At 44.4% G+C, this 26,904-nt stretch overlaps 1 protein-coding gene across 8 annotated transcripts in view; it reads left to right on the top strand.

Moving 5' to 3' along the window:
* The window catches only part of TTC13 (tetratricopeptide repeat domain 13), an 82,839-nt gene that overhangs the window by 41,447 nt on the left and 14,488 nt on the right, over positions 1–26,904 (top strand). For 4 of the 8 annotated variants that reach the window (XM_001926662.5, XM_005652418.3, XM_013993824.2 and 1 more), the window contains 12 exons: positions 2,065–2,130; positions 4,203–4,295; positions 7,275–7,391; positions 8,347–8,457; positions 14,606–14,688; positions 16,233–16,374; positions 16,661–16,835; positions 19,029–19,185; positions 21,194–21,324; positions 22,258–22,390; positions 23,034–23,126; positions 26,110–26,193. In XM_001926662.5, the coding sequence (XP_001926697.1) occupies positions 2,065–2,130; positions 4,203–4,295; positions 7,275–7,391; positions 8,347–8,457; positions 14,606–14,688; positions 16,233–16,374; positions 16,661–16,835; positions 19,029–19,185; positions 21,194–21,324; positions 22,258–22,390; positions 23,034–23,126; positions 26,110–26,193 (1,385 nt within the window). The remainder of the gene's footprint in view (positions 1–2,064; positions 2,131–4,202; positions 4,296–7,274; positions 7,392–8,346; positions 8,458–14,605; positions 14,689–16,232; positions 16,375–16,660; positions 16,836–19,028; positions 19,186–21,193; positions 21,325–22,257; positions 22,391–23,033; positions 23,127–26,109; positions 26,194–26,904) is intronic. The other 4 variants (XM_001926644.5, XM_005652419.3, XM_013993736.2 and 1 more) reach the window with 3 other exon arrangements.

The following is a 26,904-nucleotide window of genomic DNA, read 5'->3' on the forward strand; positions in this document are numbered from 1 at the left end:
CTGTTCATCTGTCAGGACAGATATTGAAATATCTACAGTGTTACCTCTGGGTAATGGGATTATGGGGTGCCCTTTACCTTCTTTTTTTTTGTGATTTTCTTCATTTTCTAAGTGGTCTGTAATTTATAATAAATTTTCTATTTATTTACTTAGCATAGTATGTTCAATTTATACTGAAGTTTTCTCTTATTTTCTGGAATACATTTTACTGAAAATATTTTACTGAAAACATTTCGGTTTGGTTGTAAATGTATGCATGTTTGATTTAAGTAATTCAAAGGAATGATGCATAAGTATATTAAGCAGAAGGGGAACGTATCTAGGAATGACGCTCCCCAGAGAAAATTATCCTTAGTGTTTGGGAGCGCCCTTTTCTGCACACATCCTGACCCACATAATCATATATATAAGTATTATTTATAAGCAGTGACCCCCATTGTTCTGTTGCCCTGTCATTTAGACTTTTTCTCCCTCAGCAAGTAGCATAGACAGCCTTCGTGCCAGTTACGTATAAGGTATAAGTCAGAAATCCCAGACAGTATGGGAACCAGGGAGGCAACTTAAAAGAGAGAAGTGCATTGATGCCACCTTGAGGCAGTGGGTGGGCTGTGGTAGACACACCCCTCATCTAAATGGGCAGCCAGGACTCAGCGCTAATTCTTTTTTGTGGTGGGGGGTGCATGTTCTTACAGTTTCATTCCCAACTGTGGGTCTATCATTGTTGAATCTGTACTTGTTTACCTGAATTTTTCCCATTTTCCATACATCGAGAAGCCCACCTCCTGGCTGGGTTGCAGCCGGTGACGCCCCAGTTTTCTCCTTGATGTGCTGCGCCTCATTCAGTTTGCGGTAGCCTCGTTTTGCCTTTCAGTGTATAGGCATCTTCTTTATTCTTCTCCTTGGACTCATCACTGATGCTGATGTGTCTTCTTCTGTGATCCTGGCAAGGACCACCCCCTCCGCCCCGGCCATCTCAGGTTTGAAACCAACGGTAGATTAGCCTGTAAGATCCCTCGCCTGGTGTAGTCCTGTTCTGTTAAATTCCCTCTTGGGACCTTATAGCCAGAGTCTGTGTACTCTTCTTTCACAAATGTATAGGGAAAGATTCAGAGATGAGGGTGAGAATGGCAGAGGCTAAATGTAGCTGAGAGGCATGTCACTTGGCCAGTGGGGCAGGGGCAGGATATCCAGGCAGCAGATGCGATGGGCCTGGGCTCTGGAGGTGTTTCATCCCGTCCATGTGGGAGCAGAGTGCTCAGAGGTTCTGTTCTTCCTCTGATCCAGCGGAGTAAAGGGCTGTGTGAGTCCTGTCAGATCGTGGAGCCGATTCATCTCTTGTTCCTCACTGCGCTGGCACCGAGGGTTCCTTCCTTTCCAGGTTATTTCACAACTGGAGACAAACTAGGAAGAGGCATCCCCCAGCCCCTGACTCCCGTGTGTGCTTCTCTGAGCCCTGTTTTCCCTCTGCGCTGCCAGTCAGAGAGTTGCTGAGAGGCTTACATTTTAAGGAAGACAAAGGTGTCTTTAAGGAAAGCAAGCGCAGAACACAGAAATGTTGTTTCTCTTTATTTAAAACTTTTTTTTAGTGCAGGAGTTCCCTTTGTGGCTCAGTGGTTGATGAACCTGTCTAGGATCCATGAGGATGTGGGTTTGATCCCTGGCCTCGTTCAGTGGATTAAGGATCCGGCATTGCCATGAGCTGTGGTATAGGTTGAAGACTCGGCTTGTATCTGATGTTGCTGTGGCTGTGGCATAGGCTGGCAGCTGTAGCTCCAATTTGACCCTTAGTCTGGGAACCTCCAGATACCATGGATGCGGCCCTAAAAACCGAAAAATAAGATAAAACAAAATAAAAACTAAAAAAATTAGAATGCAAAACTCGCATCCATGTCTCCTTATCATGAGCTTTTTGGCGGGGGAACCTCGTACTGATTGACATGAGGGCTGGTAGCCTAACGTAGAGCTGCCCTTTGTGCCATTAACCCTGCGCTGTAAGCAGAAACTGACTTCTTTGTTTTGTTTCGTTTCTAGTTTTTTGACGTGTTTCTGTTTTGGTCTGACTAGGAGGAGCCTGATCTGGTTAGTGCAATTTATGGCCGAGGGATAGCCTATGGAAAGAAGGGCCTACATGTGAGTATGGAATAGTTAACGCTCGCCACAGTGCCTACATGCCCGGGCTTGGACCAGGGTTTCCCCGAGGGCCCCCCCACTGCTCCCCAAGCTCTGATGGAACATGCAGGGGTGCCATCCCAGCTCCCGGAAGAGACAGTGGCTGCGAAGGATTTCCTCAAGATCAAGTGGCTGGGGAGCGGGGGTGCTGGGAGTTTCTGCCCAGGTCTTCTGAGGTCCATTTCACCAACTCCAAAAGGACAGCCTTTGCCAACCTCAACTGCCCGGGCATAAACCAAGAAAAGCTTGAGACCTTGTGAATGCCCAAGAAAGAGTCTTTAGCAAAAGAGAAACTGGGTGTCGGTAGTACAGGAGCACTTAGAATCTGAGTTCCTTTCACAGCTTTTAAAGGTTGCATAAAAGAACAAAAACTTATTTTTAATTTGTTATCCTAGATTATCCTTTCCCAGATAGGTATGTCTTTGGAACCTTATCCCCCATATTTCTCTGCGGAGTGCAGGAGGGAGGCACTAAGAAGTATATTTTGCTCAAACAAAGGCAACATGATCTAAAAATGAAGACGTTCCTGAGATTATAGAGTAAATAATAAAATAGTCTAAGATCAGCTGTCCAGATGTTCAGTCTAGAACATTATGCATATTTTTTAAAAAATTATTTTATATTGAAAATAGTCAAATGAAATTATGCTTTAGAAGAGAAATGTCACTTTTTTTCTTTTCTTTCTTTCTTTTTTTTTTTTTTTGCTTTTTAGGGCTGCACATGCAGCATATGGAAATTCCCAGGCTAGAGATCAAATTAGAACTGTAGCCACTGGCCTATGCCACAGCCACAGCCACGGGTGGATCTGAGCAACATCTTTTTTTTTTTTTTTTTTTTTTTGTCTTTTTTGCTATTTCTTTGGGCCGCTCCGCGGCATATGGAGGTTCCCAGGCTAGGGGTCTAATCGGAGCTGTAGCCACTGGCCTACGCCAGAGCCACAGCAACGCAGGATCCGAGCCACGTCTGCAACCTACACCACAGCTCACGCCAACGCCGGATCGTTAACCCACTGAGCAAGGGCAGGGACCGAACCCGCAACCTCATGGTTCCTAGTCGGATTCTTTAACCACTGCGCCACGACGGGAACTCCTGAGCAACATCTTTGACCTACATCATAGCTCATTGCAATGCGGATACTTAACCCTTGAGCGAGGCCAGGGATCGAACCTGCATCCTCATGGATCATGGATACTAGTCAGGTTCGTTACTGCTGAGCCACAACAGGAACTCCGGAGAAATGTCACTTTTATATCTTTGCCAATGAAGAAAAAAATCGTTGGAGAACTCTTGTATATTTGTATACTTCTGAGACATGTGAAGGAAGACTGAGAAGGAACTCAGATTTGGGAATGACAAAGGTGTTTAGGAAGGAACAATATTACGCTCAGAGCATCCATAATTAGCCCTAGTTAGGTCCAGGGCATCAGTAAATGACCGAAGTTGCCCTAGTAAAGGTCAGAGATAAACTGCTTCTTCCCAATTTCATCTTTTTAAATTTTATATCTTGATGCGAAATTTGCTCGTATCTTAAATGCATTCTTAATGTAAAAGAAACATGCTCATATCTTTTTGATATAAAAGTCATGTCCAAATTTTAAAGAGAACTTACGTGGACATCCTAAGGTGTAGGTGTGTGAGTCTAGGGTTTTGACTTGACACTGTCATGGCTCCTCTCTCTCCCCACATCGCCACTGGTCAGCATCATTTTGCACGCTGGTGTCCGTGCACTCAGCCCTGGGAATTTGTTGGTGTGGTGTTTAAATAGGTTAAACTGAGAAATTATGCTGCCATCTGTGGCACCTGTGGCAGGTAGCAGGTCCAGTGTTCTGTGAGTGAATAGTTAGAGCTGAGTGAGTGAAAGAGTTGGAATATAACATATTTAACCTGGCAGATCTCTTGTGTAGAAGTGAAGTTGGTATTTATTTCCCAATAAGTAGCTATGTCCTTACTAAATGATTAGTTTTTTCAGAAAAATCTATTCAAGCTGGTTTCACATAACAGTGCATCTCATACTAAGCTAATGCCTTTTCAAGGACGTTAAGAATGCTGAGCTTGCTCTGTTCGAACTGAGCCGAGTAATTACCTTGGAACCAGATCGTCCAGAGGTATTTGAGCAGCGAGCCGAAGTGAGTGTGGTTTTCTTTTTCCCCTCTGTTACTGGTTTAGTCGAATCTCAGACTTTTTTCCCTATTATTTTATTACTTATAAATTAAAACCTCGCTTATACCTATTGTGTTTTCCTCCATAGATACATAATGCCTTAAAACACGGTGGAGATTACTAAAAACTATGGGCCGAGCGATACTCCTGACTTAACATGTAATAGTAATATTTGGTATTAAAATACACAGTTATGGTGTGTCGTGCCATTGTCAGTGCCCATTGAAAACTATGTCATACGTGATGTTTGCTGTACATATGACTTACTTTAGCAAAACAGTGTGACAGTATGGTCAAATGAGATTTCTAGCCTTTAGAAGCATCTCGGGGTGTGTGTGTGTGTGTGTGTGTGTGTGTGTGTGTGTGTGTGTGTGTGCTCGTGCACACATGTGCATACTGGTATATAATTCGCATGAGATACACCTGTCTATATAGAGACATAGATCAGGTAAGGGGGACCATAACCAGAACTTATGACTGAAGGTGGAGACAGAGAAGAAACATGTGGTGAAAATTCCAGGTAACACCTGTGACAGTGGACTCCGAGGGGGGGACTTCAGGAAAGCATGGTCTGCCAGGGCTCAGGGACAGGTCAGCAAGGGGACAGGTTCGGGGAGTGTTTGCAGAGGCCTCACTGAAGAGGTGATGCTGGAGCGGGTCAGATCCCTTGTCCTGGGGGACAAGGTGGGGTGGGGTGTCCAGGCCAGGGAAAGGCGTGTGTGCAAAGGTGTCCTTTTTAATGTTTTTAAATGAAATGTGTCCATTTTACTATTTTCATAAAGCAATAGTAAACCATCCAGATTTCATGCTGTATTTATTTTACTGCACCTATACTCACATTATTGGCCTTAGAATTTATGTTAATGAATTCAATCTGAATAAAATTTAACTTTTAATAGTCTGATCTGGTGGGATTTGAGAGTTCCACTAAAGGGGCAAATGACTTTTTTCCCCTCTTCGAGGGGAGAAAACTGAGCAAGCAGAGGGAACACAAAGTGTTTTAGTGTTTTAAAGTCTGCATGTGTGAGGTTTTTGTCCTCAAAATGATAATGTCTTAAGTTACAGTTCAGTTTCTTAACATGAGTTTTATGTTTTATTGGGGTTTTGACTTCCTGAATGAAATTCCTTCTCCATTAATGAAAAAATTCATTATCTCTTGTCTCTTTGGATCGTAACCCTAAGGGTTAAGTGAATCTGTTTGCTGCTGTATGAGAGTCCTATTGGTTTTTAGGGGGAGCGTTTGGTGGCCCAGTTGGTGACCCTCTGCTCCAGGGAGAGGCCATGTGCTTTTCCTCACCATTACGATGATGTCACGCTCAAACGTTATGACAAAGCATGAATTTCGCTCAGTGTACTTAGAAAGAAGACTGAGCAGCTTCAAAAAAAAAGCTAATTGTGTACCCCAAATAATATTGGTAATCAGAAAAGTGATTTCCCATTATCTGAAAAACGAAATAATAATACCCGCATTTTCTGGCATAATCAGACAATAATGTCACAACGTAGTGATTTTTTTCCAGCTCAGTTACGGGATACCATTGATCTATGTCAGAAATTCTTTTACAAGAAACTTTTCACTTTGATGCTTTCTGAAATAGTCTGTGTTCAGTGAACATAATGTAACCTTTTTTAGTGACACTACTATGCATGTTGATTGGTGTGCTGGTGTGTGACAATTCAGTTACGTCTCTGAGGGTTAACCTACCAGGTCAAGATGTTGTTCCTTTGAAAATACAATGCCAGGCCACTATGGGGCTTGAAATCTCAGGGCGTAATTCCACTTCTTTCCTCTTTCTCAACTATCTTTCTTGCCACTGTGATGTGACTACCTGACTCTTCTCTCTTTTGCTGGCTTTAAGTTCCTGCAGAGGAGGAAACCAGTTAGTAAAACTGGATGGAAGTGTCCTATTCTAAGAACAAAATTAACCCAAATTTAAAGACATCTGTTCTGGATAAGTTGCTTGAACGCAGTTCATGAATACAGATACACATTTGAATTTTTCTTGTGTCTTTGGGGTGTTTTTTTCATTGTTGTTGGGTGTTTTTTTTGTTTTTTGTTTTTTTTTCAGGGCTGCCTCTGCGGCGTATGGAGGTTCCCAGGCTAGGGGTCCAGTCAGAGCTATAGCCACCAGCCTATGCCAGAGCCACAGCAGCACCAGATCCGAGCTGCGTCTGTGACCTACACCAGAGCTCCCAGCAATGCTGGATCCTTAACTCACTGAGCAAGGCCAGGGATCGAACCTGAGTCCTCATAGATGCTCGTCGGGTTTGTTAACCACTGAGCGATGATGGGAACTCCTTTGGGGTGTATTTTTGCATCCTGAGCTGCCTTCTGTATTGTCAGTGTTGCCAGAACACAACCGACTGCTGGATTAAAAGGCGGTTTCAGAACAGGCTTGCAGCTGTTTACTTCCTTCCTTTCAGATCATGACCAATGAGTTGAGAGTTCACACAGAGGGCTGTCAAAACACGCAGGATCTTAGAAATTGCCATTCAGCACTTAATACCACACAGGGCACAGCTAGAGAGCATGGCGGACTCTGATCTGTGATGAACACTTCCTCTATTTCAATGGTTCAGGGTTGTCCTTCAGGTTAATTTGACACACCAAATTTTGTTTTGAAAGGTAAATGACAGGTTGTGGGGGGGGGAATGGTCATACGTCAGGAAAAGCAGCATTTGTTGTGACCCAGAACATGAAACAAGGATAAGTCCATTGCCATTGTTGTAATTCCTTAGCCTCCTCTTGGCCGGACAAGGTCGGTGGCCCTTCGCCTGTTGACTTTGAACCTCACTGCCTGGTGCCTGGGGTCCAGGGTTTTAGGCTGCAGAGGGAGTGATAGGGCGTGTGGTGTGGGGAAGTGGAGTTGAAAAGTCAAAAACGTTGGCAGTGTGAGGATGATCATTGGGACTTTTCTCCCCTAATTGCATTTTTGGGTTTATAGATTCTGTCCCCTCTGGGACGAATTAATGAAGCAGTGAATGATCTCACTAAAGCTATTCAGCTTCAGCCCTCAGCACGGCTGTACAGACACCGGGGGACCCTGTACTTCATATCAGAGGTGAATTATTCTTGCCTTGCAACCTTTCCTTTCACAATGATCAAGACTTGGCCTTTCCTTCTAGTTCAGAAAACGGCTTGTTGATAGATTTGGGTTTGGGGCTGAGTCATACTACATTTGCCTTCAAAGACAGGTATAAAAGCATTCTCTTTAGCTGAAATCGAACCCAGTGGAGACATATGAAGTGTCAGGAACACATTTTCTTGCTTGAGTTGTCAGCGGTACCTAATTCTGGGCTGGGGGATAAAAAGAAGGAGAGTGAGAAACAGAAGAAGAGAAATATGGTTTACAGATTATACCGTCACCTTTCTTGCGGATAGCAGCATAGAGAAGCATGTCCATGTTACCACTGTGACCATTAAACTTACAGGAACAATTTGAATTTCTGTGGGTCTCACAACCCAAGAACTAAAACCTGAATGAATGTGGCTTCCCAGACTGTACCTTCTCAGTCTAGCAAGATTATCTTTTATCATCAGAGTGGTGTTTATGACTGTCACACTTATTTTTGTGGGTTTACAGTCATTTTTAATAACAATTTGCTATTGTACAAGAAATAGAGTTTCAAAATATCAGCATAACATGTTTCGAGGTTGATCTACATCATGACTATTTTAGAAGTACTTGGTGTAATAAAATGCTAGTACCAGAAAATAATTTGTAAGTTTCTATAACAGATTATGACTTTAATCGTGTGTAAAATAATATTCTTGTTGCGGTCGAGACAGCATGCTTAAATTAAACCTTTATGAGTTTTCCCATCAATTTAAATCCACTCTTTCAACAAACAGTAATAAGCATTCAACTCATATTTATGATCATGAAATGTTTCTTTTAAAGCCAGAAAGGGCACAGGATAAATTGGGAATTTTTTTCCTCTATCAGTCAAAGGTACAACATGTCCAAAATATCTAATGAATACTACTTTATTTTTTTTTCATTCTCCTTTTTGTAGGACTATGCCACAGCCCATGAAGACTTTCAGCAGTCCTTAGAACTGAACAAAAACCAGCCCATAGCTATGCTATACAAAGGTTTAACTTTCTTTCACAGAGGACTTTTGAAGGTGAAAGTGCTGTGTGATATGTGTACATACAGCGATCCTGCTTTTCCTTTGCGGGTGGGCTTTAGTTTGGCATGTTTTTAAATGACGTCTCAAGTGTCTGATTGGTTTATTTTAGAAAGTAGTTTGAATCAACATATTTATTGAGCTCCTACTGTCTGATAGATGCAGAAGGGGGAGGACAGAAGGTTAGGAGGGAGACATAATACTTTGCATTTAGGACGGATGCATTTTACAAAGACTTTCTTTTCTCTACATATCGTGTGTCATACGGTGAATACACTAAAGTGATATCAACCAAGGGCTTTGGAAGCAGAGGTGAGAAAGATTCCTTTGAACCCAGGGGTTGGGGGCAGGCCAGAGAGCAAGTGGGCTGCATCCTGACCTGGAAGGCGGAGTGGGGCTGGGAAGTTTTGAAAAAGCATGAGCGATGATACCAGCGCCGGGGGACACAGCCACGGTCAGTGCCCGGAGCACAGCGGGGCTGAGTGCCAGGAGACGGGGCTGGGCCACGGGGAGGGCGTCCTGAAGGTCAGGAGTGCTGTGCTGAGAATTCTGGCTTTAATCGGTGGCCCAGAGGTACTGTAAAACCTGGATTTGGGGGAAATACAGAGACAAGACCCGGTTTGCATTTAGGAAGTGGATGCTGAGGCGGCAGGGGCCGAGGAGGGTAGGGACAGGGACACAGGAGACGCTGGCCACGTTCAGATTGGGGCGGCCAGACTGCCTCAGGCCCTCTGGGGGCTGCAGGGGCGGTGCCAGCTCTTCCCTTGAAGGAGCAGTTGAGGGACCCTGGTGGGGCTCTGTTTCAGCTGACGCCAGGTGTGGGTGGGATGCCCCCACCAGCTCCTCCCCCTACCTGTGACCCTGCATTCTCCCAGCCTGTGCCAGGCCTGTCCCTGCCATGGACGAGCGCAGAAACACTGAGGGCTGAGAGTGGAGCTCAGCCCCTCACCCAAGCCAGGCCTGACACATAGCAGTGCTCTGGCACAGGACGTGTCCAAACCGGCTGAGTGAGGACAGGCCAGCCTAAGAGCCAAAGACAGTGGGAAATGACAACCCTCCATTGCAGTGAGGAGGTGGGGAGTCCAGAGGAGGTTCCACTGAACCTGGTCTTGGAAAGCTGTGACAAGTTCCAGTAGCACGTGGCAAGAGAACATGCACGTTATTGTTGAAAATAGTTCCGAGGATCTCACATACACACACACACACACACACACGCACACACACATGCACGCTTGGAGGTTGGGAGAGGGTTTACCTTTGAAAAGCCCTCAAGCTGTAAATCCTCAGTGTTACAGTGTCTGTCACATAGTAGGTGCTCAGTAAGTATCCGTGGGATGAGTGCATTTCAAAGACAGAGCACTGCACTGAAGGCCTGGGTCTGAGCTCTGGCTCCGAATCTTCTTGATTGCATAACTGGACGTGCTGCTCCACCTCTTTGGGCCTCTCCTTCCACATCTGTCCGGTAGGGGTGCTGCCACTCTCCGCCTCCTGGAATGACAATGAGGATGACCTAGAATAGCGTGTGTGAAAAGTCCTGCATAAACTCTAAATGTGGATCAGGTATTAATTATTACAGATTATTTTATATGTGGAAATTTCATTTATAGACCCATTAAAAAAAAAAGTAACCCCCAGTCATTAAAAACCAAACCAGAAAGAATTTCTCAGATCTCGTTTCATCCACGTCCTCTCCTTTTTGCAAGTACATGGAGGGTGGTCCCAACAAGGACCCTTTCTGGCTCCCCTCAGGATTCATGGGGCAGCACAGGGGCTTTGAGGACAGTTATTCCACATGTGCTTTGAGCAGCGGCCCGATGATCTCTTTCCATTTGTTTCGTATCTGCCCTCTATTCCTCTCATCTTCTCTCGGTCACCTTCAATTAAAAAATGCAAAATCACAATACCCTGTTCAGAGCCTGTCCCTTGAGTATGACATGGAGGAAAAAGAGATTTGAAATAGGAAAAAACGCGAACTGTTACTACTCAGAGGGTAAAAACACTTTGTTAAGGTAAACAAATGCAAACAAATGATTCCACTTTTAACTGAAAAACCAGGTTTAGGAACGTGGGCGGGGCTCTCTGTGTTATATCCAAAGGACAAATTTTCGGAAAAGAGTGGTGACAGAGACACCAAGTAGAAACTGGACATGGACTAAAGTTCAGTTTGGTATATTTCAAACCTACATGGTGAGAACCTAGAAGCAGTGCTTTCCTTCTCGGAGCATCAGAAGCCCCTCAGTGAATCAGTCTCCCTCAGTGGTTTTGATCCTTCCTTCTTTTCGCCACGCTCATAAACACAGCATCAACGTGTGTAATGGATGAGACCTTTTTCTTTGCGTTTTGTAGATCTGCTGTCCGAAGAGGTCAGACTGTTTACGTATTGTCTCACTCATCCCAACGGCATGACATCCCCATGAAGTAGAGAAGGAGCAGAGGGTGTCCCAGTTACACAGATTGGAAAACTGAGTCAGTGGTGAAATGCCTTAATTACATTAATGAACTTAGTTTAGATACTTCTCTTTTCTTCTTAACTGTAGAGACAAAGTATAAACCGCACTGGAATGCCCGTTGTGGCTTAGCAGGTTTGGAACCCAGCCAGTATCCATGAGGATGTGGGTTTGAGCCTTGGCCTCGCTCAGTGGGTTAAAGGATCCGGTGTTGCCTTGAGCTGAGGCATAGGCTGCAGATGCAGCTTGGATCCTGCATTGCTGTGGCTGTGGCGTAGGCCAGCAGCTGCAGCTCCGACTCAACCCTTAGCCTGGAAACTTCCATATGCCATGGGTGTAGCCATAAAAGGAAAAAATTTAAAAAGTATTAAATAGTCCAAAGAGTTTGCATTATCACTGTATCCTAAAGGTGATCTCTCCAGATCAGCAGCAATTTAGAAATTAAGTGGGTGATTGCTTATTTACTTTATGATATCATACATTAGAAATATATCAGGGAGTTCCCGTTGTGGCACAAGAAACAAATCCAACTAGGAACCATGATGTTGCAGGTTCAATCCCTGGCCTTGCTCAGTGGGTTGAGGATCCGGCATTGCCATGAGCTGTGATCAGCTTGGATCTGGCGTTGTTGTGGCTCTGCCGTAGGCCGGAGGCTACAGCTCCGATTTGACCCCTAGCCTGGGAACCTCCATAGGCTGAGGGTGTGGCCCTAAAAAGACAAACAGACAAAAAAAAAAAAAAAAAAAAAGAAAGAAATATATTAGGATAGGAGTTCCCATCATGGTTCTGCTATGGCTCAGCAGAAATGAATCTGACTAGCATCTGAGGATGCAGGTTCGATCCTGGGTCTCACTCAGTGGGTTAAGGATCTGGCATTGCCATGAGCTTTGGTGTAGGTTGCAGACATGGCTTGGATCTGGCGTGGCTGTGGCTGTGGCATAGGCCGGCGGCCACAGCTCCTATTAGACCCCTAGCCCAGGAACCTCCAGCGGTGCAGGTCCAGCCCTTAAAAAAAAAAAAAGAACTATATTAGGATATATTACATGACAAATTTCACAGCTGTCCAGTTCAGTAGCTATATCAGACATTTTGGATTTTCTTAGGGGAAAGAATAGCAAAAATCTTTCTATTGAATTGTATACCCGTTGTAAGGATATTTCAAAAACTGTATATTTGGAACACATACATTGACCTTGAGAGTTGCCTGCGGTTGTCCTGTTCAGTTATAACTGAATGGCCCCAGAGTGCTGGCTGCTCACCAGCTAGTGAGGAGGATGGCAACTTAAGTGGTGACCATTGCATTCCCTGTGTAGACGAATTCAGAGCCAGTTCGTATGCTGAGAGATTGATTCAACGAACGTGGTTTCTTTGTTCCCAATGGCTTAAAATCTTGATTCTGCTATGTCCCCTTTTTGGCAGAATGAGGTAGAGAGCTGTGCAGTGATTAGACAGGAACCCCGAAACCAAAGACTCTTAAAAGCTGAAGAGAAATCAGACTTTGAAGAACTGTGGCGTCCAAGCATGCTGTAAGTGCCGTGGGCAGCAGAGGCCCCCGGGCATCTCCTCCAGACGTCCACCTACACCCCAGACTTAATGGTGGACTCATGGCCTCCCCCCACCTCGCAGCTGTCCACCTGCTAAACCGCCTCGGTTAACACCCCGGCCCTGCACCCAGGCTCTCAGCTTCAACTCTCCCTGCCCTCACCTCCCTTCTCCCCCAGCCCCACACAGCCAGTAGGGTCTTCGTTTGCCTTTAAAAAACCAACCCTTCCTGAATGGGACCCTTCTTTTCTCTCCCTTGAGACACTATCTCAGTCTGAGCTCTCATCATCTCTTGCCTGGACCCATGCGGCCGCCTCCTGGCCGGGCTCCATCCATCCTCTCCCGGTTCCCGTGTGTCTTCTCTGGTTTTGCCCGCCTTTATCATCTCTAATGGGTACATGTTGTGAGATGGGGACCGCCACCCAGGCCCCAGTCCTCAGGGCTTCAGGGTTGGCCCAGGCTGCAGAGCCCTCTGGCCCCTGACCCCCGCATCTCCCTCTCCCACCCTCACCCATGCACCCTGTGCTCACGCCCCAGTGTCCTAGTGCTCCCCGTCCAAGAAGCTCCACTTTCTTCCCCAAACCCTCATTCTGTAAACCCAGCTCCTTGTCACCTCCTTGTGCAGCCTCTTCTGGTCCCTCAGGCTCAGTTAGTTGTTTCTTTCACTTTATTCCCAGAGACTTTTGCTCACACCTCTGTCGTAGCTCTTAGTTTGTATTCTAATAACCTGGTGACACAATTGGCTTTCTAACAACACTGTGAATTCTTAGAGGACAGAGATAATGACCTGCCTATCTTTGTGTTCCCTTCCCTCCTGTGGCCCCTGGCACATAGTAGGCACTCACTATATGTTTGTTGAATTAAATATATAGTTGTAGAAACCCTAAAAGATCCGGACTGTGTCATGGCAAGAAGCCTAATTAAGAGTGGTCCTTAACACTTCAGTGTTCGAATTGATTTTCATCTTTCTCCCAGGCAGTAGCTATGCAGTGGGACTCCTTAATGAAAAGGTTTATCCCCGTGTTGCCTCTGAAGAGTTTCAAATCCAGCCTCTCTTGACTGCTGCCCCCCCACCGCCCCGAGAAACCAAGAAGCAGAGAAGGAATGACTTTCTGAAAAGAATCAAGATTGTCCTGCTTTTGCCAAACTATTTTGTGTGCCTACCAGGGAATTAAATGTTTATTGAGTGCCTACCATGTGCAAGGCATATGATATCTTTAGTAGTTTTTGCTATGAATTATCTAATGAGGCTGCAATGTTCTATCCCAGGAGTTTTTAAGGCTTTCTCATTAAAGCTCTTAGAGACCGTGATCCTTTATAGCTATTAAGTGAGATATGTCTTTTCCTGGGGAGATGGGTGAAATGTCTTCGTAATTTTTTTTTTTTTACAGTAAATAAAGTTATAATGAAAAGTGCATTCAATGCTGGTGGAAGCCTAGGATGTTTTTTCTGACATGGAATGGTGCATTTTATTGCCAGTTTTCACAGAGAGTCCCCTTGCAGCCAAGTATACTGTGGTTCTGAGGGTTGGTGTCAAGGCATAGTGTGTGCGGTTCTGGGCCCTTAGCGCACACCTGGAACCTTGGTGGGAGCCACAGTCCGCCTGCCCCCAGAGTGAAGGTTTCTCTTATTTTGTTCCTTTTTCCTTGTAGATCATGGGAGTCCTTCAGATGCTCTCCTAGGAGCCTTTTTTCTTGTCTTATAAACAATTGCACATTGGGCTTGCTCTTTTCTGTCTCTTCTGTTGGTTCACTTTTAAATGCTGCTGGCTGTGATCATTTTGGATTATTTCACGCAGCTCTTAGGCTTCCTTTTGTTCCATGCGGCTTTTATCCATTAAGGAAACTATGTTAAAATGAAGGTGTTATTAACACTCAAAATCCTAATGAAAGAGATAGTGAGAAGCTGTTTTCCCTTTTTGAAAGGGAGAAACTTAAGGCCCTGTTTTCCATAGTAATGCATTTGTTTACTGTTGAAATCAAATCATCCTGACTCATAGTTTATTGTGCTTTATACCTCTCTCTTTTAAGTCCTCTTATTTAAAAATAAAATCACTCAGAGACCATGCATAAGATGTAGATAAGTCCTTTAGTGATTTAAGAGAAACTCAATTTTAAGTTAAGTAAATGAAATAATTTTCTACATACTTTTTACAGGAAGCTATTGAATCCTTCAAAGAAGCTTTGAAGCAAAAAGTTGACTTTATTGATGCATATAAAAGTCTTGGGCAGGCCTATAGGTGAGTAAAGTAATAACAGGTGGGGGAGGAGGGAGGGTGTCGATGGGGAGATAAGACAGCCTCGTAATCGGTATATACAATATTATATATACACACACACACATATTTTAAAGCATTTCTTAACCAAAAGAGATGCTCATTCTGAATTACACAGGCATGTATATCCTTGTTGAGATCTTCTCTGGACTATAGAACTGTCAGTAAGAGGATGTCAGGATGCCTGTTATCTGTCTTAAGAGAACCTCTTTTATAGATATTGGTCTAGAAAATGGTAGTGCTTCAAGGGTTGTTGCTTTGAATAGTGGCATTATAAACTGTTGAGTTCTATATGCTGCTGCTTTTTTAGACAGTAACTGAGGTTAATACCCACATAACAGGAGTTCCCATTGTGGCTCAGTGGGTTACAAACCCAACTAGTATCCATGAGGATGCAGGTTAGATCCCTGGCCCCGCTCAGTGGGTTAAGGACCTGGCATTGCCGCAAGGTGTGGTGTAGGTCACAGATGCGCTCCGATCCAGTGTTGCCGTGGCTGTGTCGTAGGCCAGCAGCTGCAACTCTAATTCAACCCCTAGCTTGAGAACTTCCATGTGCCACAGGTACAGCCCTTAAAAAAAAAGAAAAAAAAAAAGTGAGTGCTACATATATTTTTAAAATATTCCTTATTTATAGAAAACTGACATATTGGATATTTTGGAGGCTCTATTATTTATAAGAAATTTGATATATAAAAGAAGGCTGCTCAGTAAGAACCTTTCTACTCTGAAATGATCAAAAATTCTAAAATATACTTCTTTCAGAATTTTAAATTAATGATTTACGAGATTTTACGTAAAGTAACTTTAGTGACAGAAAAAATATTTAAACCTATGAACTTGATTCACAATGATATACCTCTGTATGATTATAACCTACATACTTTTTTCCCAAAAGAGAAACATGTTTCTAGCCAAAAAACTAAAACTTACACAAAGTTTTTTAGGGGTTGGAGCTCATGCTGGATTGGGGAAAAGAATTTGAATAAGCTTATGTCTTTGGAAATCAATAAATTAATTTCCCCCTAAAGAATTTCAAGAGCTCTATGATTGTCCTATAATCTGGTAAGATTTAGAAAAATTAAGTAGGGAGTTCCCATTGTGGCTCAGTGGAAATGAATCTGACTAGCATCCATGAGAACTCAGGTTTGATCCCTGGCACTGTTCAATGCGTTAAGGATCCAGTGTTGCCGCGAGCTCTGGTGTAGGTCACAGACATGGTTCGGATCTGGCATTGCTGTGGCTGTGGCGTAGGCCAGCAGCTACAGCTCTGATTCAACCCCAGCCTGGGAACCTCCATATGCCACAGGTGCGGCCCTAAAAAGACAAAAAAAAAGAAAAAGCAAGTAGGATATGATGAGGCTAAGTAGCTATAAAGTGGTAAAATTAAAAAGCAAACACCCATATCGGGCTATCTTATTTGCAGATTGGACGGTAATTCTGAGGATAACTTGTTCTGTATGTTTACTGAAATGTCTGTACTATGTTCATCACTATTGTTAAATACCTAGAGAACTGGGCAATTTTGAAGCAGCCACTGAGAGCTTTCAAAAGGCTCTGTTGCTCAACCAAAATCATGTGCAGACCCTCCAGCTCAGGGGAGTGATGCTCTATCACCATGGCAGCTTACAGGAGGCCCTGAAGAACTTTAAGGTGAGCATCTGAAAGTGAGAAGCACCGTGACTGCAGACCTGCATGGATCCTCAGCAAAGTTCGGTGCAACGGGGTGGGGGTGGGGGTGGGGGAGGGACAAGAATAGGGCTTATACTGCAGCAAAAAGAAAGAGAAAACCATTACCTTGTCCTGTTGACTGATTTACAGAGGACGTATTTGGCCTGATTTAACCCGGAGGGAAAGTTTTTCCAATTCCAGATTAAAGACGAATATACTTTAAAGTGTATTGCTAACTAATAACACATTTTCTCCTTCAATGCCTCAGCGGTGTCTGCAGTTGGAGCCATATAATGAGGTGTGCCAGTACATGAAAGGACTCAGCCACGTAGCAATGGGGCAGTTTTATGAAGGGATAAAGGCCCAAACGAAAGTTATGCTCAATGACCCTCTTCCCGGCCAGAAGGCTAGCCCAGAGTACCTTAAAGTGAAGTATCTGCGAGGTAAGTCAGGCAGTTGCAGGGTCACCGCATTTAAAAGCTTGAAGGTGCAGGTGTCACACGGCTTGTCTCTCCAAGGTCCCCTCCAAGGCAGCTGAGACTCTCAGAGAAGCTTGCCCACTGCCACCCCTCGGGGAATGCGAGTGTCAGGGCTAGAGACCCTATGTCTTATGAAGGCCAGTCCAGTGCCTTTCTTTCTTTCCTTTTCTTTTTTTTTTTTGGCTTCTTTGTCACTAAAGTTAAAAGTTTTTACTTAAGTCAAAAAAAAAAAAAAAACATATCTTGAACTAAATGTGACCATCATCTGGGTATGTGTGTTTTGTCACGTCTCATCCAAAGATAAAGGGATGACAGAAAAGTACCCCTTTATAAGGTTTCTGCTGTTCAGTATAAGCTTAGTATCTTTGATCTGTCATTCCTTCATATCAGAGTTCTCACCTATGTTGGAGAATTTAAATCAGGCTGAAGAGGAAACTCGTCTTTGAGTTATCTTTTCATTAGTCAGTCTTACCTTCTCTCTGCCCTACATAAAGATAGTTTTGTTTTTCATAGAAAGGCAAATCTTTACTTTCATTTCTCTTTCGTCATATTTTGCCCTCTGTTCCAGTACTGTCCAAGTGAGAAAAATTGCAAGCCGTATGTGTGATTTTAAATTTCTATTGGCTTCAGTAAAAAGTCAAAACAAACAAAAGACAAAAAATAAAAAGGTGGAATTCATTTTAATAATACATTTCATGTACCTTAGTACACTCACAGTATTAGTTCAGCCTCTGGTAAATATGAAAATTCTGTTTGTTAGATATTTTCCATTTTCTGTACTTGTCTTGGAAATCTGTTTTATTTTTTTGTCTTTTTAGGGCCACACCCGAGGCATATGGAGGTTCCCAGGATAGGAGTTGAATCAGAGCTGTGGCTGCTGGCCTACACTGCAACCACAGCAACGTGAGATCCAAGCCGAGTCTGCGTGTCTGCAACCTACACCACAGCTCATGGCAAACCCGGATCCTTAACCCACTGAGTAAGGCCAGAGATCGAACCTCCATCCTCATGGATACTAGTCAGACTTCTTTCTGCTGAGCCATGATGGGAACTCCTGAAATATATTTTACACTTACAGTTCCTGTCAACTTGGATGCTAAATTTTCATTGGAGATTCATGATGTGGACTTAAGAGTTCATAAAATTTATTTATTTATTTATTTATTTATTTGTCTTTTTAAGGCCATACCCGCGGCACATGGAGGTTCCCAGGCTAGGGGTACAATCGGAGTTGTTGCCGCCGGCCTATGCCACAGCCACAACAACGCTAGATCTGAGCTGAGTCTGCAACCTACACCACAGCTCATGGCAACGCCAGATCCTTAACCCACTGAGTGAGGCCAGGGATTGAACCTTCAATCTCATGGTTTCTAGTCAGATTCGTTAACCACTGAGCCATGACAGGAACTCCAAGAGTTCATAAAATTTAAAGTTCAAAAGTAGGTTGATATATGTGGGTTGTTCCAAACATTGTGTTCTAATAATTGCACAAGATAGCAAAGTATTAATTTATGTTTAAATTAATCTGAGTTAAGTAAAATTTAAAGTTCAGTTTTTCAGCCACACTAGCCACATCTGAAGTTCTCAATAGCCAGCTGGCTAGGGGCCACCTTTTGGACAGTGCAGCTGCTTACTCTAAATTGTAATTCTCTGTTCGTTCCTGGTTTGGGAGAACTTGGACTTGTAAACTATCGATTGAAGATGCGGGCACTCCTTATTCTGTTTTTTCCCTACACCATGTTCCTAGAGACAAACAGCAGTTGGTCAGTTGATGAAATCGCATCCACAGTCAGTAGATCTATCCGTTGACAAGGAACCAGGCTCTCTGTGGCATTGAACTTGCATTCTTAGATTCTAGTATTGAATAGTGAGATCTTTAGTATTGCTTGTGGAAAAGCAGTTAAAATTTAGCCAAAGTGGGCCCAGATTGACTGGCGTGTATTTGGCCTTGGCGACTCAAGTCAGCAGCAGGCCACCTCCATTGTCATCTTATAGTGACTTACTAAAATTTGGAGTCCACTTAAAAATTCTTATCATTAAATGGAAGTTTGTTGTGAAGTCCTTGGACTTTGTGCAAATTGGCTATGAAAAATGACAGCCCTAAACACAGTTCCTTGGGCATATTTGGGTGCATCAGATCTCACCTCCTGTCTGCAGAGTATTCTCGATACCTTCACGCACACCTGGATACCCCCCTTACGGAGTACAACATTGACGTGGATCTGCCTGGGAGCTTTAAAGACCACTGGGCTAAGAACCTGCCTTTCCTCATAGAAGACTACGAAGAGCAGCCAGGGCTGCAACCCCACATAAAGTGAGTGCTTCAAAAAGAGGCTGTTTTTTCCTCTTCGACACCAAGCTATACCTTTATCATATCTCTTGATTGATAAGTGGCCTTCTGATGGATTTTTTGGGGGGTTTGATGTGTCTGCAAATATTTCTCCTAGTTTATAAGGTACCTTGAACCTCACCTTTGAATATCATCTTTCCCTCTAGCCTGACGTAGTTTGGGGCACCTTCAAACTTCAAATGCACTCATGCTTATTAGAGCCTTTGACATGCATCATTCTTATACCTTGTTAGCTTAAAACAAGTTTCTCAACATATTAAAAGTTTGAAATTACCATACTGGCCAATTGCTGCTGCAGTACGGCAGAACAGATATGCTCAAACAGTATGCCTTTACAGAGCAATTAGGTTTAGAATAGAAATTAATTCCTGGGCATCTAGCAATGCCTTAAAACATTGGGAAAAATCTGGAGTTCCCGTCATGGCTCAGTAGTTAACGAACCAGACTAGGTCCATGAGGATGTAGGTTCCATCCCTGGCCTCCCTCAGTGGGTTAAGGATCTGGCGTTGCTGTGAGCTGTGGTGTAGGTCACAGACGTGGCTTGGATCCCACATCGTTGTGGCTGTGGTGTAGGCCAGCAGCTGCAGCTCTGATTGGACCTCTAGCCTGGGAACCTCCATGTGCCACAGGTGCAGCCCTGAAAAAAGACAAAAGACCAAAAAAAAAAAAAAATTAGGAAAAATCTGTAAAGATCAGCGCCCTCACTCCCTAAAAAGAAAGAAAGGGGAGTTATTCAAACAAGAGTGGTGGATGGTTAAGCACATTTTAAAGGAAAAGGATGTCCATGGAATGCCTTGAGGCGTGGGCAAAATGGGTTTTCAGACCTTCATGGCTGGCTGATGCCACGGTGGAGGCCTTCCCAGGGTCTCAACAGAAGCAAATGCAGATCCATCCTGGGAAGAAATTAGTGCCAGTTTGTGCCCCCGAGTATTCCCACAGATGAAGATCACTGGTGTGAGAATTACAACCAGTGTTACCAAAACCAGCTGTGAGAATCAGCAGAAACAACAGACAATAGACTTTGACGCTCAGGGACTTCAGCTATTGGAATTGTTGAAAACAGACCCTAAAATCACTCCAGAGGAAGTAGTAAAGAAATCACAAACATGAGCAAGAAACGTGAGATTATTTAAAAAGTGACCAGACAGATTAAAGAAATAATGAGGGAAGCTTTAGTCCCCAGGCTGGCTTCTGGGACATGGGTTTGGGGAGCTCCCTTCATCCCGAGCTGGGAAGCATGGCCCCCTGCACCTGCCTGTGTGTACAGACAGCACAGTGTAGGCCACACACTTACTTTCCCTGGGGGCTGGCAGGGGTCCTCCCAGTACAGTCCCGGAGCAGTAAGTGTCCAGTGAGTGTGTCACCCTGGAATTAGTGCCATGTGTCTCCCTGGAGTCCTGGCTTCCCCTGAATCTCAATGCCCCCTGAGTACAGCTGTACTGGGAGCCCAGGAGCCCACTCTGAGACTTTCTGAAGCCCAGGGGACTCTCGGGGACCCTGACACAGCCTGTAACTTAGAATAACTTAGAGTTGCAGTCTTTGTTACGGAAACTTGTAGCAGGTTGGCAGCGAGACAGGAGCCACATACACAACCCCAAGCACAGTTGGCAGTGATACCACTTGGGGCTGGAGTAAGAATGGACAGAGGGTTGGGTATGGTTGCTTGTTGAAAAAGGCAGTCCATGCAAGTTGTTTATTCTGGAGAAGTTTACGAAACACATGATGCTCAGAGGTACCTTGCAAACTAAATATCAGTGTGGCTACCAAGCATATGATAGTGTCTCCACACCCTCACAAAGATTCCTTCTCTTAGTTGGTGTATGGTTGGGTGCAGAGCATGGAATTTAGGATCATGCGGTGCTAGGTGTCTTGATTATTTTTCCAGTGGAGGAAGTGACTGCTTTTCAGGTGAAATGAGCTAACCAGGTATCTGTCGTCAAAGTCTGTATCATGCACTTAATGTTTCTTCCAGAGACGTGTTACATCAGAATTTTGAGAGTTATAAACCTGAGGTGCAAGAGCTGGTTTGTGTAGCTGATCGTTTGGGATCCCTGATGCAATACGAAACACCTGGTTTCCTGCCAAACAAGAGAATACACAGAGGTATTTGAAAACTATCTGAAAATGGGAGTATTTCTGACCAAAGAGCAAGGATTATTAAATCATGTTGTACTTAAAAAAAAAAAAAATCCTTTGTTGTGCTTACTCAGAATCTGCATGACATTGGAACAGAAATGAGTAGATTCATTCACAGTGAATTCTGAAAGAAGACTGCTTCCAGCTTTGGCCTTTGTGCTGATGCTAAATGCGGATGTAGGATGTGGGTCTTTCATCACGGCTGTCAGTCAGACCGCTCCTCCCCCAGCGCCATCTCCTTGCTGCGGAGGGAAGAGGAGGGTGAGCCTCAGCTCCTTCAGGGCTGGGAGCAGACACATCTGGGATCGGCTCCAGTTTCCTCTGATAGAGCAGAGTTTTCAGCAGGCTGTCATGATTGTTTTTTGGTTTGTTTTGTTTTGGCCAAGCCATGTGGCCGGCCAGAGATTGAACTGAAGCTACAGCAGTGACCACACCAGGTCCTTAACCACTAGGCCACTAGGGAACTCTGAGGCATTAAGATTGTAATGCATCTCTGGTCTTACTAAATTACCCACACTTGTTAGTCTTTTTATTGTTATTATTATTATTATTATTATTATTATTTTAGGGCCACACCTGTGGCATATGGAAATTCCCAGGCTAAGGATCGAATCAGAGCTGCAGCTGCCACCCTAAGCCACAGCCGCAGCAACACCGCATCTGAGCCACATCTTGGATCTTTACCGCAGTTTGCCACCACCCCTGATCCTTAACCCACTGAGCAAGGCCAGGGACTGAATCCGCATCTTCATGGATACTAGTTAGGTTCTTAACCTGCTGAGCCAATGGGAACTCGTGTGATTCTTTTTTTTTTTTACGTGATGGCTTCCGAGTTGTTCACTGAGCTACCGATAAAGATCCCTCTACAAACTCTGTTTTCCCCATGTTTCCTCCTTTCAGCCATGGGCTTGGCAGCTTTGGAAGTCATGCAAGCCGTACAGCGTACGTGGACCAATTCAAAGGTTCGGATGAACGGGAAAACGCGGCTGATGCAGTGGAGAGACATGTTCGACATTGCGGTGAAGTGGAGACGGTAACTGGCGTTTAAATTAAAACAAGCTAAAAAGTAAAAAAATTTTTAAAAAGTAAAACAAGCTAGAGGTCTTACCATTGTAAAACAGTCTAAGTCTCCCGTAGTTAACAGACTTTCAGTCTCATTTTATTCACTGATAACAGACCTTGTAAGTTATGTTTTCCTCTGTAAAGTTTGTTGGAAATTTCTGGCATTGTTATTCTTTGAAATGCACTCAACAGTTGTTTGTGAAATTGGAACTGATTTTTAGGTGTTTCCAAGCACACTCGAAGTGCAGTGTTGTAGGAACGACAGCCTCCCTGGGAGCATATCATTCCCCAGGTACCTTTGAATGAACCTCAGGGCGTCAGTGTCTTCATGGTTGAAGTGTGGGCCTGGCCAACCCACCACAGTTGACATGGGGGAATGGCTGATACTCATTTTTATGAAAAAAAAAAAAAAAACTTGTACTGACTTCTTACTTGGCCCAGTTGAAGCATCTTTTATGGAATTTGCAGGTTTATGTTTCGTACTTTTAGGTGTAATGAACTGAGCCATTGTTTTCTCCCCACTTCTGCAAAGACTTCTCCATGTTTTATTTGTAATGTTTCTGAACGTTCCTAGGTTTAATCAGCCTTCATGTTTAACAAGCCCTATTTTACAGGATCGCTGACCCAGACCAGCCAGTGCTATGGTTGGATCAAATGCCGGCACGAAGTCTTAGCAGAGGATTTAACAACCACATCAATTTAATCAGGTATGAACATCCTGTTCATCTCTCCTGGTTTCGTAGGACTCTTATTTGAAATATACAGTCTGTGGAGACCACAAGCAGCCCTTTGCTCCCTTCCCACTGGCTTTGGGATGCAGTGTAGCTCTGCACCTGCAGGGTCCTGCCTGTGTTGCTGTGCGCTAGTCTGTGCTGCTTCTCCAGGCTTCTCTTTGATGCAGAGCCTTGTTGCAGGGTAGAGGGCTGGCTTTCTGCCTTGATGGCAATCTTGAAAGGGTTCTAAAACATCACAGAGTAATGGGATGGAGAACATTTTGTTTACCCTGCCATCCTGATAATATTGCTTGGTGTAGAGCATTCTCCTGGTGGGGAAAAGGCTCCCTTGTCCCAGCCTGCAGCGCATGAAGGGTTTGCGTCAATAACACTGGTCTGGGCTCTAAACTACCGTCCAGGGAGGACAAGTCAGGTTACCTGGCCAGTCAGAGCTGTGGGGGAGTTCTTCCTTCCTTACCCTGCCCCTCATGTGTTTAGCCACCCCCGGAGTAAACAATAAGGAAATATTAAAGAATTTCAGCTCCAAGGAGACCCACTGAATTAAATTCAGATAAAATGGACAAATATGGTTGTTGTGTCACATTTAAAATGCTTTTAATTCCAGAAACTTGAATCAAGACAATATTATACTATACCACGTTGACTTTTTTTTTTTTTTAGGGCCACAGTTGCTGCATATGGAAGTTCCCAGGCTAGGGGTCTAATCGGAGCTGTAGCTGCGAGCCTACACCACAGCTCACAGCAATGCTGGATCTTTCATCCATGGAGCAAGGCCAGGGATCCAACCTGAGACCTCATGGATTCTGGTTGGATTTGTTTCTGCTGCACCACAATGGGAACTCCCAGTTTGACATTTATCTTTAATGGAAATGTTATTGAGACATTTATTTTTGTTTTAATTTTTAAAAAATAAATTTCTGGGTTCCCGTCGTGGCGCAGTGGTTAACGAATCTGACTAGGAACCATGAGGTTGTGGGTTCGATCCCTGGCCTCGCTCAGTGGGTTAAGGATCAGGCATTGCCATGACTGTGGTGTAGGTTGCAGACTCGCTCGGATCCCGAGTTGCTGTGGCTCTGGCATAGGCCTGCGGTTACAGTTCTGATTCGACCCCTAGCCTGGGAACCTCCATATGCTGCGGGAGCAGCCCTAGAAAAGGCAAAAAGACAAAAAATAAATAAATAAATAAATAAATAAATTTCTTTTCCCCTTATGACTTGGATATTCCTGTAAAGATTCTTATGGAATAATTTGTGGCATGTGCAGATAGACTCACTAGCTTTAACCAAAGGCCACTGTCCACGTGCTGTGCTGCATGATGGTGATACAGCCGTGCAGCATGGCCCTGGTCTCAGAAAGTTCACAGCCTAGTGAGGAAATGGACCAGTGAAGGACCATGTAGTGGGTAAGGAGTGGTGGTGGTCATGTGTGCAGAATGCCAGGGGTGCTCAGCCCAGCCTTAGGTGATGCTGTTTGGAAAGATGGAAAACAAAGAGAGGTGGAAGGACCTAGAGCCACTCACGTGTCCATGTGGTCAGGGAGGTAAGACTGATTCGTTACCACTGGTGATTGGTTTGCAATTAAGGACCTATCAGGAATCAGACTAGAAAGACAGGCAGAGGCCAAAGCAGAAATAGCTCCCCTCACCCTAAATCTAACTAACTTTTGTCATGCCAAGGCATTTTTTTTGGTCCTGAAATGATGGGGAGCCATTCAGAGATCAGAAGCAGAGATGTGGCGTGAGCAGATTTGCATATTTGGGTCATCACTGTGGCCGCTGGTGGCAGAATTAGATGAGGAGTCAGCGGCTCCCCTGGATGTGTGGGGAGTGGGTTTTCTTTTTCTTTTTTGGCCATCCCTTGACGTATGGAGGTTCCCAGCCCAGGGATCAGATTCTGCAGCAATGCCGAATCCTTTAACCCATCAAACCTGCATCCTGGTGCTGCAGAGACGCCACCTATCTGATTGCGCCACAGGCACGAACTCTGGAAGTTGTGTAATATTCAGATGCACTAGTGCAGCAGTCTAGAAAGCCTTGTGGATGTAAATGGGAGGGGAAGTGTGGATTCTGAGAAGGCAGGGTCGGAGCACTGGGGGGCGGGTGAGAGGTGTTCAAGTGTGTGGCTGTGGGGAGGCTAGGCTGAGGTCTTGCAGATGCTTGGTGGCCCCAGGACAGGAAGCAGGTGAACACACTTGGGAGCTGGAGCTGGGGGCCTAGCGGGCTGGGGGTGTGAGTTGCTGAACTGTGGGCAGTCCAGGGAGCCATGTCCAGAGAGCAGCTGGGCCTGTGGGACACACGGACACCAGCCTGCTGGCTGTACACGAGGTTCAAGAGAGCTCTAAAAATGGGGGTGGGAGAGTTCCTGTTACGGCTCAGTGGTTACAAACCCAGCTAGTATCCATGAGGACTGGGGTTCGAGCCCTAGTCCCGCTCAGTGGGTTAAGAATCCGGCATTGCTGTGGCTGTGGTGTAGGCTGGCAGCTGTGGCTCCTATTCCAACCCTAGCCTGGGAACTTCCACATGCCGTGGGGTCCTAAGAAGCACAAAAAAATAAAAATAAAATAAAAATAAATGGCAGTGGGATTGGAAATGTGGGGAAAAGGCTGTGTGGCAAGCGGTGGAGGAGGTGAAGTCCATTCTTAGCAGGTAACGTGCTCTGAAGCTGGTGTGAAAATCTGAGCCTTATTTAAGTGCTTGAGGACCTTTCTTCCTGCTCGGGCATCTCCAGGGCGGAGTTTGACGCGTTCCCACCAGAACAAGCTCCAGGTGCTGACCATCACCCTTGCTAAGACAGGTGCTTGCTCCTCCACTCTTTGAATGCACACAAGAGATTTTCCCAAACCTCTTTGCTGCATTATCCTCAGAGCCTTTGTGTCCGTTTGAATTAACTTTGAAATTAGATGTTGTGTGGCGCATGTTCTTTTGCAAAAACATTCTTAATTTTTTTTTTTCTTACAGGGGTCAGGTGATTAACATGAGATACCTGGAATATTTTGAGAAAATTCTCCATTTTATTAAAGATAGAATTCTGGTTTATCATGGGTAATCTTCCAATTTTCTTTTCATAGTAATGGAGAGATTTAATATATTTGACACTCCTGTATTTATGAAACTTGAAAACTAGGCCTATTGATGGACAAAACAGAGTGTATCAGATTTTTACTTAGTGTTTGGGATCATAAAGTCTTTCACAGCCATTTATCAACTTTCTCTTTAAGAGCCTCACAAAATCTGTGGACCGCAACTGAGTATTTTTATCTTACACACAATACTGCGACTTTTCTAGCCTCTTTCTTCTAAAAAGCAGGATGTTTCTTTGCATGTGTTAATTAGGGATGAAATGAGGAATTTCAGCCTTAAGTCTCACTCCGTTTCACCTAAGAGGCAGTATAGTATAGAACACATCGCTGGGAAAAAAAGACTTCTGAATGTCAGCTATCACCAAGGAAATATAAAATTGCTATAAAAACCTCCTAGGGGAGATCCTGCTGTGGTGCAGTGGGTTAAGAATCCGACTGCAGTAGCTTGGGACGCTTCGAAGGCACAGGTTTGATCCCCGGCCCAGTGCAGTGGGTTAAAGGATCTGGCGTTGCCACAGCTGCATTGTAAGTCACAGATGCGGCTCAGATTCAGTTTCTGGCCCTGGAACTTCCATATGCCTTGGGTTCGGCCATAACCTCTCTCCCCCCGCCAAAAAAAAACTAATAGGATACTTCTATTTGAGCAACTTTTTTTATTTACTTACTTATCCTG

This window comes from Sus scrofa, chromosome 14 (assembly GCF_000003025.6).
Source record: "Sus scrofa isolate TJ Tabasco breed Duroc chromosome 14, Sscrofa11.1, whole genome shotgun sequence".
Classification (NCBI taxonomy): domain Eukaryota; kingdom Metazoa; phylum Chordata; class Mammalia; order Artiodactyla; family Suidae; genus Sus; species Sus scrofa.